This window comes from Cheilinus undulatus, linkage group 17 (genome assembly GCF_018320785.1).
Source record: "Cheilinus undulatus linkage group 17, ASM1832078v1, whole genome shotgun sequence".
NCBI classification, from domain to species: domain Eukaryota; kingdom Metazoa; phylum Chordata; class Actinopteri; order Labriformes; family Labridae; genus Cheilinus; species Cheilinus undulatus.
In genome coordinates, this window is record NC_054881.1 from 33,098,180 (window position 1) to 33,115,902 (window position 17,723).

The 17,723-nt window shown below is 37.9% G+C and overlaps 2 protein-coding genes across 2 annotated transcripts; both read right to left on the minus strand.

Moving 5' to 3' along the window:
* Positions 1–235: 235 nt before the first annotated feature.
* ess2 (ess-2 splicing factor homolog) lies at positions 236–10,141 on the minus strand. The gene is made up of 10 exons (XM_041811729.1): positions 9,772–10,141; positions 8,749–8,917; positions 8,516–8,599; positions 8,161–8,330; positions 7,843–7,960; positions 7,570–7,703; positions 7,359–7,461; positions 3,410–3,519; positions 3,207–3,322; positions 236–3,059 (listed from the first exon to the last, which is right to left on the minus strand). Exons 1-10 carry the CDS (start codon positions 9,916–9,918, stop codon positions 2,780–2,782), a joined length of 1,431 nt encoding a protein of 476 aa, XP_041667663.1. The 5' UTR covers positions 9,919–10,141; the 3' UTR covers positions 236–2,779.
* A 1,998-nt stretch (positions 10,142–12,139) lies between these two features.
* LOC121524812 (homeobox protein goosecoid-2) lies at positions 12,140–12,919 on the minus strand. Its single transcript, XM_041810325.1, has 3 exons — positions 12,688–12,919; positions 12,358–12,596; positions 12,140–12,217 (listed from the first exon to the last, which is right to left on the minus strand). Exons 1-3 carry the CDS (start codon positions 12,917–12,919, stop codon positions 12,140–12,142), a joined length of 549 nt encoding a protein of 182 aa, XP_041666259.1.
* Positions 12,920–17,723: the final 4,804 nt, after the last annotated feature.

The window sequence follows — 17,723 nt, forward strand, 5'->3', positions numbered from 1 at the left end:
CACTAATGTAGAGATTTATTTTAAACATAGGCATCTCGCCATAACAGTGATGACTTGCAGTAAAGCATTTTATTTATAAACCTTGAGGAACTTTTCCACTGAAAATGCTTGAATATTAATTTATAACCTGGATTATATACTTTTCATTCTGACCTATCTGACCTTTTAAGATGGATACTTAGCTTTTCTCTCTGATGAATACAGTGCTGCAGGGATGTTGTGTCTTTGTAGGCATACCCAGGACATTACGTTGGTTCCACTGACAAAAAAAGACCTTTCAGTTTTCAGATTATTACTGCAAATAAGCTCTGAGGTAAGAAAAAATGTTTGACACCTATGTGTTCTGTTTTGTAGATAATCTTACAATGAAAAGTACTTCAATAATTTTTAAGCAAAAGGAAAAAGTAAAAATGCTAAAGTTAGGCTAGAATGGAACTACACCTAGATCTACTTTAACTCCACCACCATTACATCTTTACAATGCATTCTTATCTCTTCTATTAAAATTTTTAGTGTGACTAACAAATTGCAATGTTTGAGTGAGAGAAGTTTAAGTGCAAAAAAAGCAAGTTAAGGAAGGTCTAGTACAGCGGTTCCCAATCTTTTTTTCCATTGAGCCCCCCCTTCACATATCTAAGAGCTGTGACCCCTGATGACCCACATGAAAAACTAAAGACTTATTGTTGTCAAAAATACACATCAATTTGAATTATTTTCATCATTTACAACCAAACAAACAAGCCAAAAACACAAGTGTTATTACCAAGACGTTTGTATGAACAATTTCTGTGTTTAATCATGATTTTCGATAGTTTAAATGACCCTAATTTTAACAACCTCAGAGGGGACAGACCCTTGCAGCCCCCCCTGAAATCTCTGCTGCACCCAAAGGGGGTCCCAAACCCCAGGTTGGGAACCAAGGGTCTAGTAGATGAGTTTATATTTTCAGCATTTTGACTCTATAGCCCTGTTGAGCCCCTTTTCTGGTTTAAAATGTTTCAAAGTTCTGACTGGGGCGTTTCTACAGGTATTTTATGTTGTAGGAAAAAAACATATATCCGATCTTATTTCAGCGCAGTGATACTAATTGATTTATTATAGCAGCAGTCTGTCTCTTTGCTTTCCTAAGTCATTGAGACGTCAGTGCATCTTTTTTATAACTATTTAAAACTTCTCACAGACCTGTAAATAGGAGTTTTAGTAATATGTCTTTTTAAAAATGTTATGTATTTAAATGCTTTGTCGATTTATGTTTTGTAAAGACAAGGCATATATAAGATTCTTCTTTCTGCTCCTATTCATTCAAAGTTGAAGGTTTTATGTTATATATACGCTGTTTTGTTGGGTTTATTGAATAGAATAAACATATAAATTAGACATTAAAAAATAAATCCCAGCTTAGGCCACTTTAACTGCATTATACTGCCCAAATTATAAGGCAGTCACTATCAGCATGATAAGACCATGTGTGTTTGAGAATTGGACAACAAATGGGTAAATATTTTTTACCAACCATGTCAAAGATGATACATTTTCTCACAAAGAATAACCATGCCTATTAAACATTAACTGTACTGAAGTGTGGTGAATTACACCGTGGTTTCAGATGAGTAATGTCCTCCGCTGTCACTGATGCTTGACCAGCCCTATAACTCACATGACTGGTTATGCAAACACTGATCTTTAAACCCTGGCCCCCCTCCTGAAGAGGTCAAGTTATAAATCAAGCTGCAGTGTTTTGTTTTGACTTGTTCATACAAGAGGTCAACCTCATTTGGCAATTAAGCTGGCCAGAGAGGATCCAGTAACCTCTAGGCATGCGGTTATTTTAGTGCCAGTGTCAGTAAGATGTAGAAATTATTGAAAAAATAAAACATTTAATTTTAGTCTTTTGCTGACTAATTTTGGTAACAAATATCCAACTTAACTAAATGATTTCAGGGAAAAGGTGCTAAAGCATCCGGATCTGCCTGAAAATACGCTGACCTGTAAACTAAAGCTCCTGTGAGAAATTATAAGTTTGTGTGTAAGTGTGTTGATTCTTGCGCCCCCTGTTAACAAAGCAATACTTCTTTTTTGCAGATTATTTCCCTGCACACTTGCAAGTTGCATTTTAAAAAAATCAAATCCGGCTTTCCTGTAATAGTCAAACGTAACCACCTCTAAAATCACTGCTCTGGAAAATGAAAAAGGCTGTTTCTGCAGCATGCAATTAATCACTTAACACCTGCACCATCAGCAGTGATTCAAGTCTTTATAAATTACCATAAAACAGTCGATCTTGATGCTGATGTTCTTGTTTGCTTTTTTGTCATTAAGAGACATCATCTTAATTTGAGTCTGCTTCATAAGACAATGCAAAGTTAAAGAAACATTCATACTTGAATTGGTATAAATATGGTGTCTAAATGTAGCCCTTTTTTTATCAAAAACATTTTTATTACAGTGTGTGATGTGCTGAAGCCTGGTTTAATGCAAACCAATGCAGTGACACACACTGTTATGGCATGGGAGCATATGTGGACAGCTGGGCCAGCAGCTATTGGTTATTGTGTTTGTGTGATTCACAGAAACAGCCACTGGATATTTATAGTGTAAATAAAAAAAACTCAACATAAAAAGAAAAAAAAAAACTGCTGGCACAGGACTGTAACAAATAAATCAGTCTTCATCCAGACGAAAGATTTCTCCATAACGGGTCCGTAGACTTGAAATCAAGTTCTCTCCATTTAAACGAGTCTGTTTCTGCATAATCTCTTCAGAGATCTGTGTCTGTTCCCTAGAAAAAGTCTGAGGCTTTTCGTCTCTTGGGCAGCTGAAGCAGATTGTCTGTGAGTGATGTGAGGTCCTGAGAGCTAGGCGTCTTGGCTTTGTTTGGGGTCGGCGTTCCTGAAGGAGTGGACGGACCACCGAAGGGAGTCTTGCAGCCGGGGGCTCTATGTGAGGGTGACGGGGTGTAACTGGCTCGTAGTGCTTTGTCAGTGTATTTGCTGGATGTTCGATTTACGAGTCTCTGCAAGGCAGGGGTGAGGGCGGGGCTTAGTCCTTTAGGTGTAAGGCTGCAACACAAAGATTGTTCTAGTTAGACATCAGTCAAAAGACAAGTAAATAATGGATATCTCATGCTTTACTTTCATCAGGACTCCTGACAAAACAAAACAAAACAGTAAGTTGGAATTACTTGTAGAAGCGGATATAATCTTTACCTTGCAAGATTCTCTGTAACTTTTCGCAGGGCTTCCTGTTTCTTTGCACGGTTTTTAGCTGCAGCTTCGTTGGCCATCTTTAAACCCAGTCTCTCTCTTCTTCCTGGCTCTGGAATCTTTAACAAACAAATTTTTAGTGTCAACAAAAGAATAAAAAACCAATGATTAGAAAAGCACGACAGGAACCACTGAAAGTTTGGTACCTTAAACGACGGGCCGTGGTTCCTCTCAACATATGGGGTATCTGATCCATCCAGACGAAACGGCGTGCTTTCAATCTCTCCCCAGGTCATCAAAGGTGACTCAGATACGCCTGAAGAGAGAGGAAATGTTTTTAGTTTTCAGAGCAAGAGTTGTTGAATAGGCAACATAAGACAACTTCACACAAAACCCTTGGTATACACTGCGCTCTGATCTTGGATTTCTTCAGCATCTATACAAAGCTTTCACAGGGATTCATATTTGACCTGAGCACATCAAGAGGTATTCGTTGATACTTTGTGCGGACAAAACTGTATGCATATTGAAAACGATTCAATATCTGGTAGCACAGAGGTGATCTGTGATGTCTTTATCCAGATTGGACTGATTGTGTGGACCACTGATCATCAACTGGCGGCCCGAGGGCCAAATCAGGCCCCCCAAAGCTTCCTGTCAGGCCCCCAGAAGATCATTAAATTCAGAGAGAGAGGAAAAGAAGATACTGTGGTTTTAAGACTTTTTTTGGCTTTAAATGTCTTCAGATGTTAAATCCACCACAAAAAAATAATATTGAAGTATTTTGAGAATGACTTAGCATTAAATCTGTTTTTACAGAAATTCAATTGTCAGTCATTATTAGTAAATCTAAAAAAATGGGTCAAGACTGGCAGAAATGTTGCAAAAATGGCCAAATAAAGAGATGAAAATGGGTCAGAGAGTGGCAAAAATAGGTAATGAGTTGAAATGGTTTGTGTAGTGGCACAAAGTATCACAAATTAGCAGGAAAAGTGGTGAAAAGAGGTTAAAATTAGGCAAAAATAGGGGCAATAAGTATGAAGTATGGGTTAAAAGGGTCAAAATTGTGCAAAAATAGTAAGGAAAAGGGGTTAAAAAGTGGAAAAAATGAAAAGGGTGTCATCAACTACATTTGTACAAGGGCCAGCTTATGTCTATGCAGATACTGTGGGGGCCAGACTGTTAAATCACCTAATTAAAGAAACATTTCTGTCAAAGTAATTTTATTGTCTTTAAAGTGTACCTTTTTTTTTAGCCTTTAGCAGTGAACTCAGCCTCTATTACCTATACTGAAGCCAGCCACAAGGGGCCGAATGAGATATTTAAGCCACATATTTCTGGGGCTGCCATGTAGTTTTATGTGAATATGCTGCACCCTGACTGGTGAAAAACACATGACGGAAACGATCTTTTGGTTTGATTCTCAGGCAGTAAAAAAACTCTCAACCCCCCTGAATTTTTTAATTTACACAGAAATCTGCCGCTTTAATCAAGAATAGACTTAAGAGTATGTGTTTGTCATGCATCTTATTTGCTTTTAATAGTTAATAATAGTTGGACTTTTGTAAAACGGATCAAACATTAAGCTAATCTCTTGAAAAAAGTTTCAATGTCACTTATATTTGGAGTTACTTAAATATTTATACAATTATATATATATATATTAAAGGGAAAAAAGATAAGATACCCAAAATACAGCAATATTTTTTTTTCCTCAGAATATTTTCTAGATTTAATCAAGCCTCTGGGGGCCAGATGGGGAGCTGTGGGGTACGCTACTGGGGCTTTCCTACTACTGCTTTTGGCTGTGTCAAGCTAAAACAAACCGTGCCGATTTGCTTTTCCATCACCAGTTTGGCCAAGCAGCGCCGCACCGAGCTGCTCTCAAAGCAGGGCCAAAGCAAGACAGCCCCACCTCCAAGCGTGCCGCACTGTCATCAAAGTGGTTTGCAAGGTGCGATGTGCCGGGGGATTTACCCCTTCTGCTACTGGTAACCCCCCTCCACAATAATTTTTCACCCCACGGGGAGACGGGGAGATACGTTTTATCCCTGCCTCTGCTCCAGCTGTCTATGACTCTGTTACAGTGGTGGTCTAAAGCCAGCATTCACAGTGCAACTTAAACATTAATGAGACAAGACCAAAATTCAAGGTTTTTGTGCATACTACGGTCAGATAGTTGTGCATGGCTTCCCACACCGACAAGTGATATTAGGAAGGACCAAGCACAGATCCAGGATTACAACTTTTTCTGCACCTACTAATAACAAAAGTTTGACTTTTTCCCCTTCTAATAGACAAATAAATTCTACACTTAAAAAAATGCTGGAGATGTTCAAAAAATTCAGCCCATTTATTTATTAACTGGTGCTAGTAAAACATGCCGTTCTCACGGCCCAATCCAAAAATATGATTGTGTTCATTCTCTGCTCTTTGGAGACCCATCAATCATTTATTAGAATACTGTTCTTTAACTTACATGCAGGAAAATTCTCTCCTGCTAAGCGTGAATTATTGTTTGTTAAGAGAGAGAGGGAGAGAGAGAATGTTAAAAGAGGAGCAGGCAACGCTATCAGTTTTAAGTTTAATTTTTGCTTTAAAATGATGTAAAGTCAATCAGACCAGACAATGTAGAGAGATCGAGGAGGGCACAAAACAATGCGTCATCAGCTCTAGACGCGCCCTCAAACGGGTAGCTCGGTTGTGGTGGAAAAGGCCCATATGTGTACTGGCATGTGGTAAAGACCACCTAATCAAATGACGTTTTGTTGTATGCCACTAGTAAACATGAAGGCAAAGCTTTGTATGTCTCTCTTTAGAGATCTGGATTATTTGGCCCAGCTCAGTATGAAGAGCCGATCTGACAGTTTTCAAACGGCTTTTCATTCAGCACTATTTGGGCTTTTTTAAGTGTTTAAAACAACAAAAGTGGTGAAAAGGAAAACTGTTTCTCGAAGTGATCCCAAATTAACCCATAGTTCCCAAAAGGAGCCAGCTCTAAAAGCCAGCTTCTCTGCGACACATCTAGACTCCCTTCGAACTTGTCGTTTTTAATCAAGTTGTCATTTCAATTCGTCCAGTACTCCACATGGTTTATTTGTTAAACAGTAGATCACTGTGTCCTTTACAAGCATCATATTGCCCCCTGTGGCGGCCACATCATCTGCTGCCACCTCTTGTTAGTATTTCTTTTGATTTAATTTGACAAATCTTAGTCACTTTTTGTTTCCCCTTTAAACAATCACATCACACTTTTACATTTGTTAAAATATACTTCACTTTACTGCAGTTGACAGTTGTTGTCTGATTTGAGTACACAATTTAGTTAACATTCTGTCATTTTGCTTTAATTTGATGCTGTTTTGGTTAATTTTCAGTATACTCACACTTTCTTTGTTCGTTTTTTGAGATCACCTAACAAAGGACCTGTTGGCTGCTAAAGATGGCCCTTTAAGCCCTGCCCACAGGAAGTGGAGGCTGCCAGCAGTGGAGACTGAAGTGGGGGAGACTTGGGCTATGATTTGCAAATTAGATTTTGTTCTTTTGCTTTAGGCTTTCTGATACTTAAGTAATCATTTATTTTGTAAATACTTTATTTAAATAGGCTAATTTTGGTTGGTTTCTGTTTAATAAGTTACATGTTTAGTTTGATGTCACTTTAGCTCCCCCCTTGTTTGTGTCGGACTAGTCCATTTTGTGTATATAACCCCTCATGTGTTACTGATTGTCAGGTCTGTTTAGTTATGTCTGGTTAGGTTGAAGATTTAGTTCTTTTTGCTTAGTTGACCTCATTTTGAGTTTGGGCCCTAATTTACAGTTTTTTCCCACTTATGTCCAATTTTTATTAACAAATTATTCCTTAATTAAAGACATTTTCTATTTTTACCCCTTTGTCCTTTTGCCCTAATTGCTTGGTCCCTGACACCCCCATTTATTCTTACTGCCAGCAGCTTCACTGCATACAGCATGAAGAGATATCAAACCATGGTAAGGCAGTCACCGAAATGATGTATGGGCTGTTGCATGCGTAAAAAGGGGGGGAAGTTAGTTTTGATAACAGATTGTCACTGAAGATGTATTGTTAGTGTATGGTATGGATACACATTTACTGAATTAATGCATGCTCTAAAAAAAAACCCTTGAGGACCCACTTACCAGGTGCAGGCGAAGGCATTGTTTCATAACCATAACCGTTCACTGTCGGGGATTCATGAGGGATCAGCTCCTTCCCATCAGGACCAACCTTTCCCTGTTTAAACTGAAATGAAGACAAAATAGATACATAATATGTTAATTTCTTTTTATGTTTAACTGAACATAATTTATCATCATTCCTAATGCTAAATACCGTATTTCTGAATTGTACCTGTGCATTGAGGGCTGCAGCCTGCTGGATCTGACTTTTGTTGAGAGCCTTGCTGAATGGGTCTCCAACAAAGCGTGTGTTCTTGTGAACTACTTCCCGTGGCTTCTTAAATAAAGCATCATCATCTTTAACACCTGATTTATAAATATATAAACAACGGGAAAACATGAATTAAGTTTGTCCCTCTCAAAGCATAACACAATCTATTTCATGCCTTCAAAATACATTTATGTCAAAGTGAAAAATAAGTTTAAACAAGTTTGGCTTTCCTACCTTCTGGATAATACATCAAGGCATTTTTTGCCTTGTACTCCCAAGTCTCAAGTCCAGCTTTGACACATTCCAGTGCTGCCTTCTCTACTGATGGTAAGGCGAGATTCTGTTCATGACGCTGAGAAACAGAGAAGTTTTTTAATGTTTTTTTAGCACAGTCCAAAAGTTTTTCTGGTTGTTTCACAAAATTGTGAACAAATCAGTCATCAATGACTTTACTCTTAATTTAGCAATCAGCATTTCAGCAGACCTATAATTCCAGCAATTTATTGATTCATTCTGACTTGAATAGTTGCAATAAACTCTGTTCTTACATACCTCTTTGTACTCATTCTCAGCCTCATACAACCAGGCATGCTTCAGCTTCTCTTTGTCCCTCGCCAGTTCCATTATCTGCTCAAACGATGCATTATCCTCACTGGTGTTTTTAGCGAGAAAACGATCCAGAGAAGGCAGCTCTTTCTCTTCCTTATCTTCCTCTTTGCTCTCTAGAAATACAACAGTGATAGAAGTCAGTTTGTTTGGATTTACTATTTCACTGTATGCACATTTTGAGTACTACTGAGAAACTTTTGAGTTTTTTAGTTGGAAATAGATTTTCAAATTCATATAAAAAGTCATTAGAGCTCAGGACACTGTTATGAGTTGTTTCTTATAAAATCAAGGTACTTACCTCCATCTAAACCTTTACTTCCATGAGTGCTTGAGGGAGATCCTGTGCGGCCTACTGGTGTCTCAAAGCTAGCTGGTGTCACATCTTAAATACAAAGAGAACAAAGAGAAAAAAATGGATATAAAGTAAATTCTTTGGTGACTTTCATTTGTATGTCTGTTGGTATGGTGGTGTTTGAAACTTTAACTATTTTTTTTTAACACCAAGAGGAGAACAAACAGGTTATTACTCACAGGGTGCAGAAGAGTGTGGGGTAGATTTCGTCAGAGATGATCCATATCGGATGGATATCTCTCTCATTCTCTCCAGGTCGCCAGTTTCCTCTGCATCCAGATAATCTTTCTGCGCTTGCAGTTTAGTCACATCTGGAAAGAAATCCCTCTGGATGATCTTCTCTAAATTCTGTTAGGATTAGACAAAAAACTACATTTGACTTTGTACACAAAATATGATATAATGTTTGACTGTAAAATATTATAACTTAAGTAAGAAAACATACAAATAAATAAAAAACTGAATTTTCATATCAGCATATGTGCATGAGCCTTTGGTCAAAAATAATGCCAGGAAGGCATGAGAAGACATTTTTACAAGTCTTGATTTGTGGGCTCGACCGTTCAAAACCAAGTGAAGTAGAGCTGAAACGATTTGTGAAGCTATAACCAGACAACCTGTTTTTTTTTTTTTGTTTGTTTGTTTGTTGCTGCTTGGAAATTCATTATAACAAATACAATTTCATCAACAGGGTGACTGCAGAGTCTTTCAAAGTATTTGAAGTTGATAAATCACTATAACAAGAATACAGGCTTGAATGCAAGAAGGCCTGATCAAGGGATGCAGTATGGTTATTTTTGAATGCATTATGAGACTGGTAATATTTACCTGATTACGACAAAACGCAATTGAGCGGCCAAAGACCATCTGCAGCATATAACTATGTTATGTTTTTAACCCACCCCAATAAAAGGAACTGGGCGTGCGGTACCTTTAACAGCAGACGTCATATATATATATATATATATATATATATATATATATATATATATATATATATATATATATGTTAGCGTCTATAAGTTACCACCTCAAGTTAACCAAATTTTAAACGCACAAAAATCAGCGTCAAGGCTGTTTTGCACCTTGACTAAAAAAATGTATGTCTGTTGTCTTTTCCATACTAACAGACAGCAATGATGTTGTGTTGTCTGACAGCCCACCTCTTAGCTAAGTCGTAGGCTAAACTGTCAGATAGCTACCTCGATGTACTCCTCTTCGTCGAGGACCTTTCTTTTAAGCTTCCCCTTGCTCTCCTCCTCGGGTTGTTGTATGACAGCCACTGTGGTGACCGATGAAGGGACCAGAGTCCCGGACAGCGATTTCCTCACGCTGGCGCTGCCCTCCATTGTAGAGCCTGTTAGCCTTCTAGGCTAACGGCTGACAGCAACCCTTTAACGAAAAACACCGGGAATCGAAACCAGGCTGATGTTCTCCCGTTAAAGTCGGGGCACTGTTTATAATGTCAATAATACAGCATAAAACTGGAAGTTTAAGTCTAAACGCTACTAATTATTACCAGTTAAATAGCTAACGAGCTAGCCTACTGGATGCTAACTGTGGCACAGCGCACAAACAACGTAGTGTGTTATGTCACCGGAAGTTTACTGTCTCTTGGGGAAAGTTCCGGTAAAATCTCGCTCTGGTTTTTTTTTTTTTTTTTTTTTTTGTATTTTCTTAAACATTCTTAACCTTATTTTTTCGTTCTTAATAACCTTATTTTTTGCTATGCACTTATTTTTTTTTAAAAGCGTTTGGAATTTGTGTTTTAAAAAACTGAAATACTGGACAATTAAGCTGTAATACATGTACAAGCTCTTGTAGTGGTATAGTATGGCACGACGTGCAAAGGTTGCAAGATGCTGACTAGACATGATCAGAATTATAAAATATGCAAGGATGTAGGCAGATTTACATGAAGTAGATCATTTAAGATAGCTGATTAATGCACAAGAGGTGAGGCTTTTTTTTTACCGCAGAGTTACAATAAACAGATTTATTACTAACATCATTTTAGTATGGTAAATAAATTAAGTTAGTAGTTAGTTAATAATTGGATTAATAAATGCAAATATGCATATGAGGTGATGTGTTTACCACAGTGAGCTTTCTTACAGTGTTTGAGATTTAGTATAGCAGTAAAATACAAAACTGGATATTTTAAAGTTTTTTTTTTTTTTTAATTGAGTGACCATCAGAGTAACTAGTGATAAAAAAAAAATACTCCTGAAACAAATCTGAAATAAAATATGAGAAAAAAACAAACAAACTGAAAACTAGATAATATTGTCAAATACTAATATGATGTCTACTACTAACTACTTTTAATAATGATAATTTTATTTAATATTATTATTATATATAATAACATTTATAAGGTTCTGTTTTCTGCTCAGACACACATGCAAAAAAATCCAGCTAGATTAATGTTGAGTTAACAAATTATGAAGCAAAAATGATGAACTTTTGATAACTTGGCCATCTGATACAAAACATTATATTAAGTTTCCTTAAATATATTACATATATACAAGTGAACATACAGATTTACACTGAGCCAGCATTTTCTAGGGGCTCAACTTAAATATTACTACAACTATTTCTAATGAGCCAATTGATTTATATTTCTACTGGAAAAAATTTCTGCCAAGTAAGGCATGTTATGTAAACTAAGTGGCAATATGAGTGTGAAGGTGGGCCCCTCAACTCTTGTTACTTAACTATTTTATGTTGAGCCCTGGTATTTTTACCTCCGCCAAGGGGGTTATGTGATCGACAGGGTTGTTAGTTAGTTAGTTAGTTTGTTTGTTAGCAACATACTTCAAAAACTCATGGACAGATTTTGATGAAATTTTCAGGAAATGTCAGAAATGGCATAAGAAAGAACTGATTAGATTTTGGGATTGATCCAGATCACCGTCTGGATCCAGGAATTGTTTAAAGGATTTTTTACTATTGGGAGATGGGGCTAATGGCGGAGGTCTGCGCTCTTTGAGTGCTTTTCTAGTTTTTAACTGTGAAATACTTGACCAGAAATGTTTGTTATCATCTCCTGAGACCCCACACTGACTGAAACAGAGCTGTAAAGTAAAGGTCAAACAGTCTGGATAATTACCACTTAGCCTGATAAAAACTTTTTGAGATGAACAGAATGATACTGAAATAGATACAAAGATTAAATCAAATTGCCCTCTGCATGCCACATTCAAGACAACTTGGAGTCATTTTAGGTTGCATAACAAATAAACTTTCTTCAATTTTAAAACAACTTTATTGTTTCAAGGACACTTTTTCCACACGTTCATACAGCTACAATCCACTCAATTCATTCAAATTCAACATTTTACTCTGAGGTGTAGCTTTAGCAAATAAACTCTGCTCTTCTGTCGTGGACTCGGCCTATTATATACAAAGAGTTTACAAAAGTGGCTACTGATGCATCATGACTGACATCAAAAGCTTCTTTTAAAAAAGCGTAATGTGACTGTGACATGTAATAATCCTTGTACCTCTGCATACACACGGTGACACACATAGTTCTCAGTATAATCCATATGTACAAAACAGAGTTCAGTTTTCTGTGTTTCCCAAGCCAAATGACAATCTTTTCTGACGCCTCCATTTAGCTCTTCTGTTCTTAAACCAAACCTGCCAGCAGAAAGAAAGGGAAGTTGTTTGATTGTCACTTAGTTCATAACACACTACTATTTTAGTAAATATTGTAGTAATCAACAAAAATACATTGATTCATCGAGGACATTTTTTTCAGCATGCATAATGTGTGTTACCTCTACTCTCTCCTCTCTCAGGTGAGTTTGCTGTGCCAGTCTCTCTCTCGTGTTCACATCTGGATACTGATTCTGCAGGAACAGCTCCTCCAGCGCGTCCAGCTGCTCCTCAGTGAAAATAGTGCGATGCCTCCTAGTTCTCCTCTGCACCTGACTGGCTCCGGGCGACTGCTCATCTCTGTGAGCGTCTCCCAGCCTGCAGGGGTCTGTGAGCATTGGGGGCCAACTGTACTGACAGGCTGCAAGGAGGGAGAAACTCTCAAGTGAGTTTCCTATTACTAAAGTCACAATCATCTTTGTTTCAGGTGTCTAAATACGTGATGATCTTACCTTCATGGATGAAATCAGTGTGGAAAATATCTCCACAGTGGGAGCAGTAGCAGCAGCACATGCAGGCATGATGAACACTCTCCGGCTGGCCTCCAACAGCACCCGACACCTTGTCTTTTAATCCAGCTGTCCCACATGATCGCTTGTCTCCACTGCTATCTGGATATTTGCTCAGAATGTTCTCAATAGTGAAAGGAAACTTTTGTCTCTCCATCCTGATCAGCCCGTCCATCTCCAAAAGAATCACAAGAAAATCACAAGATATCCCCAACAAACACTTTTGGATATTTCTAGCTCGGCTGCTTTTCTGCTTCTCCTCTCTGCACAACACTAGTCAGGCCCTTATAGTGAAATTGGGAGGCACAAAAAAAAAAAAAAAGTAAAACCATAATCCCCCCGATGGACCAGACACATGAAATGGTTGAAACTTAATTCCTAGCTAATCTGGGCAGTTTTGTGAAGAGGTTAGGGAGGACAGCAAATTCAGTTAATCTTGCCTCATTCCTTTTCTACCAAAGAAATCAGATTTCAGCGCATAAAATGAGAAGTGGAGAGCTCCTAAGATCCTCATTGTTGAGGTTTTAGAGAAAAGGGGATTGCTTGGTATTAGAAACCTGGATTTAAAGATGAACATTTTCTTTTTTCTCTCTCTTTTTTTTTGTGTGGATGGAGACTTGTGCATGCTTAATTTGAGGATTAGCCGCTAAATTTACTTCATAATGTCACTTTCTTATTTAGCAACACTTATCAACAACAGTGCATATGATTACACACACCACTTAGACAGATGAAGGAATCTTGCAAGTGACATGGCCGGCAACTCTGATAGATTTTTATATTACTCAACATGAGCTGCAGAGGTAAAAAAGAAGTCCCTTCCTTTGGTTTCCAATCATGCATCATGTTTCTTATCTGTATGCTGCAGTCTGTCACAGCAGAGGTAAAGCTATTACAGGTTAAATTCAACCCCCTCCTCAACAAATCCTTTGATTTCATACAACGCAATACACCTTTTTCCCCTCCTCAGAGAATTAATGGATTTCCACAATCTGTCTTAAGCTCCTCTTATAAGGGCTTTTGAAAACAGATAACAATAAACACCATCCCATCCTTTTCACCCGGGTTTAATAGCAGCCAGATTGTTGATGTATAGTTTGCGGAGCATGTGAGATCGCTATCTGCACTCATTGTAGTCCTCAATAGAAGGAATTGTAGCACATCCACACTGGTTCAAGCAGTTCAAAATTCATTACTGGGGATTAGAATGATAAAGGTTCATTTTGTTGTGTTAAGAGAAATATTTGGTGTTGGAGGGAAAGTGGACAAAGCCAGCAAAGCTGATAGAGTGTTGTCCACAGCTTCAGTTAAAAGTTTCAGTTTCACCTGGAAATATGGCAAAATCAAACACGTCAAAGCTGGCTGTTAGTTAAAACTTATGTGAGGAGTGATTTAACACCAATAAAGACCATCAGCATGAAGATCAGTAGCTTTTATATAATTATTTTCTATGTCGGAAATCACTGCGGAGGGTAGGCAGGGATTTATTGGAACAGCAATTCAGCCTGAGATTTGGTGGCCCTAATTAAAGTAGCCTGTCCCCAAATGTAGTTGATGACCCCTGATCTACAGAGCCTAGAAAAAGTATTCACCCTATTTGATGTTTTTCCTTTTTATAAATCAATCATGGTCGATATAACTTGGCTTTTTGACGAAAAACAAAAAGTCCTAACCTGACACGCCAGATGGATTTGTTTCACACATCCATCAATAGTAAACATTTGGGAAAAGGCAGAGGCTTTGAAAAAACTCGGAGTGTGATTGGATGAACGTTCTGTCAAATCTCTGCGGGCCAATCAAAGCAACAAAACATGTGACGTAGCCGCTATCGAGCTGTGCGTGCGCAGCTACAGAGGAATAACGCGAAACATGGCGACTAAAGACATGTACGTACTCGACTTTTGTCGTTTTTGAAACTCACTGCTGTTCTTTGATCTTCTTTTAACGAAGAAAAGTCGTCAAGTTCGGATAAAACTAGCGCTTTAGCAGCATTCACGCTGATCTCTTCCTCCATAATTGCACCGGCCTCTTGCTGCTGCCTGTTTACCTCACGACTCCGCCGGGCCCAAAAGTACTGCCCCTCATTGCTAATTGGTCCTATCACTTTCTAGCTGGCCCAAATGGTTCAGATGTGAGCTTTGCAAGATGGAGTCGCCAGTGAGAAACACGGAAACGGGAGAATCCATCTGCTTTGCAAGGTTTAAAAAAAAAGTCCTTGATGTAAACATGAAAATAGATTTCTAAAAAGTAATGTGAATGTGTCTCAAGTGAATGGAGTATAAAGACACCTGTGTCTGGAAGGTCATGTCACTGGTTAATCAGTATTCCTGGCTACCATTACACCATGAAGACAGAAGAACACTCAAAGCAACTCAGAGATTGAAAAGTATATGTCAGGGGATGGTTACCAAGGATGATCATCTGCTGGAGGTCAGTTAAATCCATCATTAATAAATGTAAGGAGTATGGCACATGTTTAAATCTGCCTAGATCAGACCGTCCTCACAAACTGAGCCACCATGACACCTATGACTGCTCTGAAGGAGTTACAAACTTCAGCAGCTGAGATGGGAGAGACTCTGCAGACAACTGTTTCCTGGGCTCTTCACCAGTTAGAGCTTCATGGTAGAGTTGCATGTTGAAGAAAACTCATATTAGAGTGCCCCGGTGATGTGATGTGGAGCCACAGTTTGATCTGCTCTATAAATATCCCACAGGTGTGATGGAGGATTTTAGTCCTTCAAATGCTGCTGGCATATGAGATTAATTTCTGTATCACTCGCCAGTTTTCCCTGGAGGTTGTGCACTTGGATTTCATGAAAAGCACATCTATGATCGACGAGGACAAAAAAATAAATAAATCGAATACAGTGATTAAGGAGATGAGTAAAATCTGTACAATTCAGACAGGAAATGTGGAACTACAAATAAAGCATCATACTGGGGTTGATAATCCTCAAAGCATCACATTATTTTTGTAAGAAAAGTTCAGTGTCTCTCTCTCTGCTGTTGGACCAGGGCCCAAAGCCTCCTGGGAAATGGGAGATTGCAGCTGTGACCAGGAAACACAAAGAACCAGCCTTCCTCTCTGTATTTCTTTAGCCTGTGCAAGGCATGGGGTAAACCACTGAGTGCAAGAAAAAAACCCAAGAGACCGGCAGGGATGAATCAAGAAAACCACCGTGTGGTTACAGAGTGATCATGTCTAATAGCCGTGTAAAACATGATGTCTTTTCTCTTATCTTTCCCCTGGAAACTGAGCGCTTGGATCTGCTGTTCAATTTGTTTTGCGTCATCACTCTCTGCATTTCAAATGTGTTGACCTTTCAACTTTATATATTTGTCGTATTTGTAATTGTTGGGGCTATGTAATATTAATTTTTAAATTCAGTATTGTGGTTTAAATCTTTTTATTGCTGCATTTCCAGTGTTATCTCATAGTGGACTGTATATTCAGAAAACAAGGACTTAAAAGACCTTAAAAGGTCGAAACCAGAGTAAAGATTACAAATGAATATACGAGAGAAAAAAAGAGAGTGGTCGATTGTTCAAAAGAAACTAAATGATCAAACTCCAATGGATCCAGATTTTATACTCTTCACTATGAATGTGGGATAAAAGAAGTGGATTAATATATACTTATATAAGTCATTTGAACAGCTTAGAAAGGAATTTAACCCTTCCAAGATTTTTACAGATATTTACAACTAAGAAGTTATCTCAGAAACATGAAAAAGGGATAACATCTGCAAAATACTGTCTAAAATAGAAGAAGAGTTCATGACATTCACAGAAACAGAGTTGTTTCAAAGATTATTGAGCACTGTACAATGACTGAAGAAAACTTAGGGTCTAAAGATAAATGAGAATAGAAAGCAGACATTATCATAACAAGCACTTTCAAAGTGGGGCATTAATTTACAAATAGTCCAGTGTGAAGGCAGTTTAGCTTTTTGAACACTCCATCCAACTCCTTAAGACACAGCAATACCTCTGAGTTGTGCTGGTGAAGTTGTGGGCAGGTTTGAGATTTTACACACATATTTTGGGACCGTCCCAAACTCACAGGCTTTTGAAAAAAGTCCAAAATGCAATCAGACAAGTTCTAGGCATTAACTTTACAATGGGTCTTTCATTTTTCATACTGGGCATAGATCCTGATGACAAAGATCTGATTTACTTATTGAGCATTTTGCTTGTAGTGGCAAAAAACAAAACAAAACAAAACAAAAAAAACAAAACAACAAACAATAACAGTAGCCTGGCCACACCATGTCCAGGCCTATATACACTTTGTGTGTGTGTTTGTAGGTGTGTATGTGTGTGTGTCAAGTAAAGCATCTCCTTAATGTTGTCAATTAATAATCAATTTATAAGCAAAATAAAACTTCTGTAAGTTGGAGATGTATTTCCCTGTTTATTAACTAAAAACTCTGGAAACCCAGAGAAAACATTGAAGACATGCATTCGAACAATATTTTTTACACTGCTTTTCCATGAAAACAATTATATTTTGTTTGTTTTGTTTAGATCTTGAATTTTCCATCTTATTTTGGGATTTGAGTGTTTTCCCCTTCGACTGTAGTGTATGGATGTGTCCTCTAATAGCCTTCATAGAAAATGACCTTCAGAGCATGATTATGGGCGTTTTGGAATATGTTTATTACCTATATGAGACTGAAGAATAAGATTTTTATGATTCAGGTTTACAGTTTTTCTTTTGCCTCTGTGATCAAGGCTCAGTGTCTTTAATAGCAACAATAATTGACTGGACATAAAGAATCATTCTATCTGTCCTTGTGCTTTTTTCAGACTCCTTTACAACAAAAAAGAAGTGCATAATAAGAGGTTTAAAAGCCCAGAGCTTTGTGCATGATCCCTGGTTTAGAGAGCTGACATGGCCCCATCACTGGGCTGTAATAATCAGTAATCAGCTGGTGGAAGACGTCATAGGTGGGGCTCTCCCAAATCCATTCAGC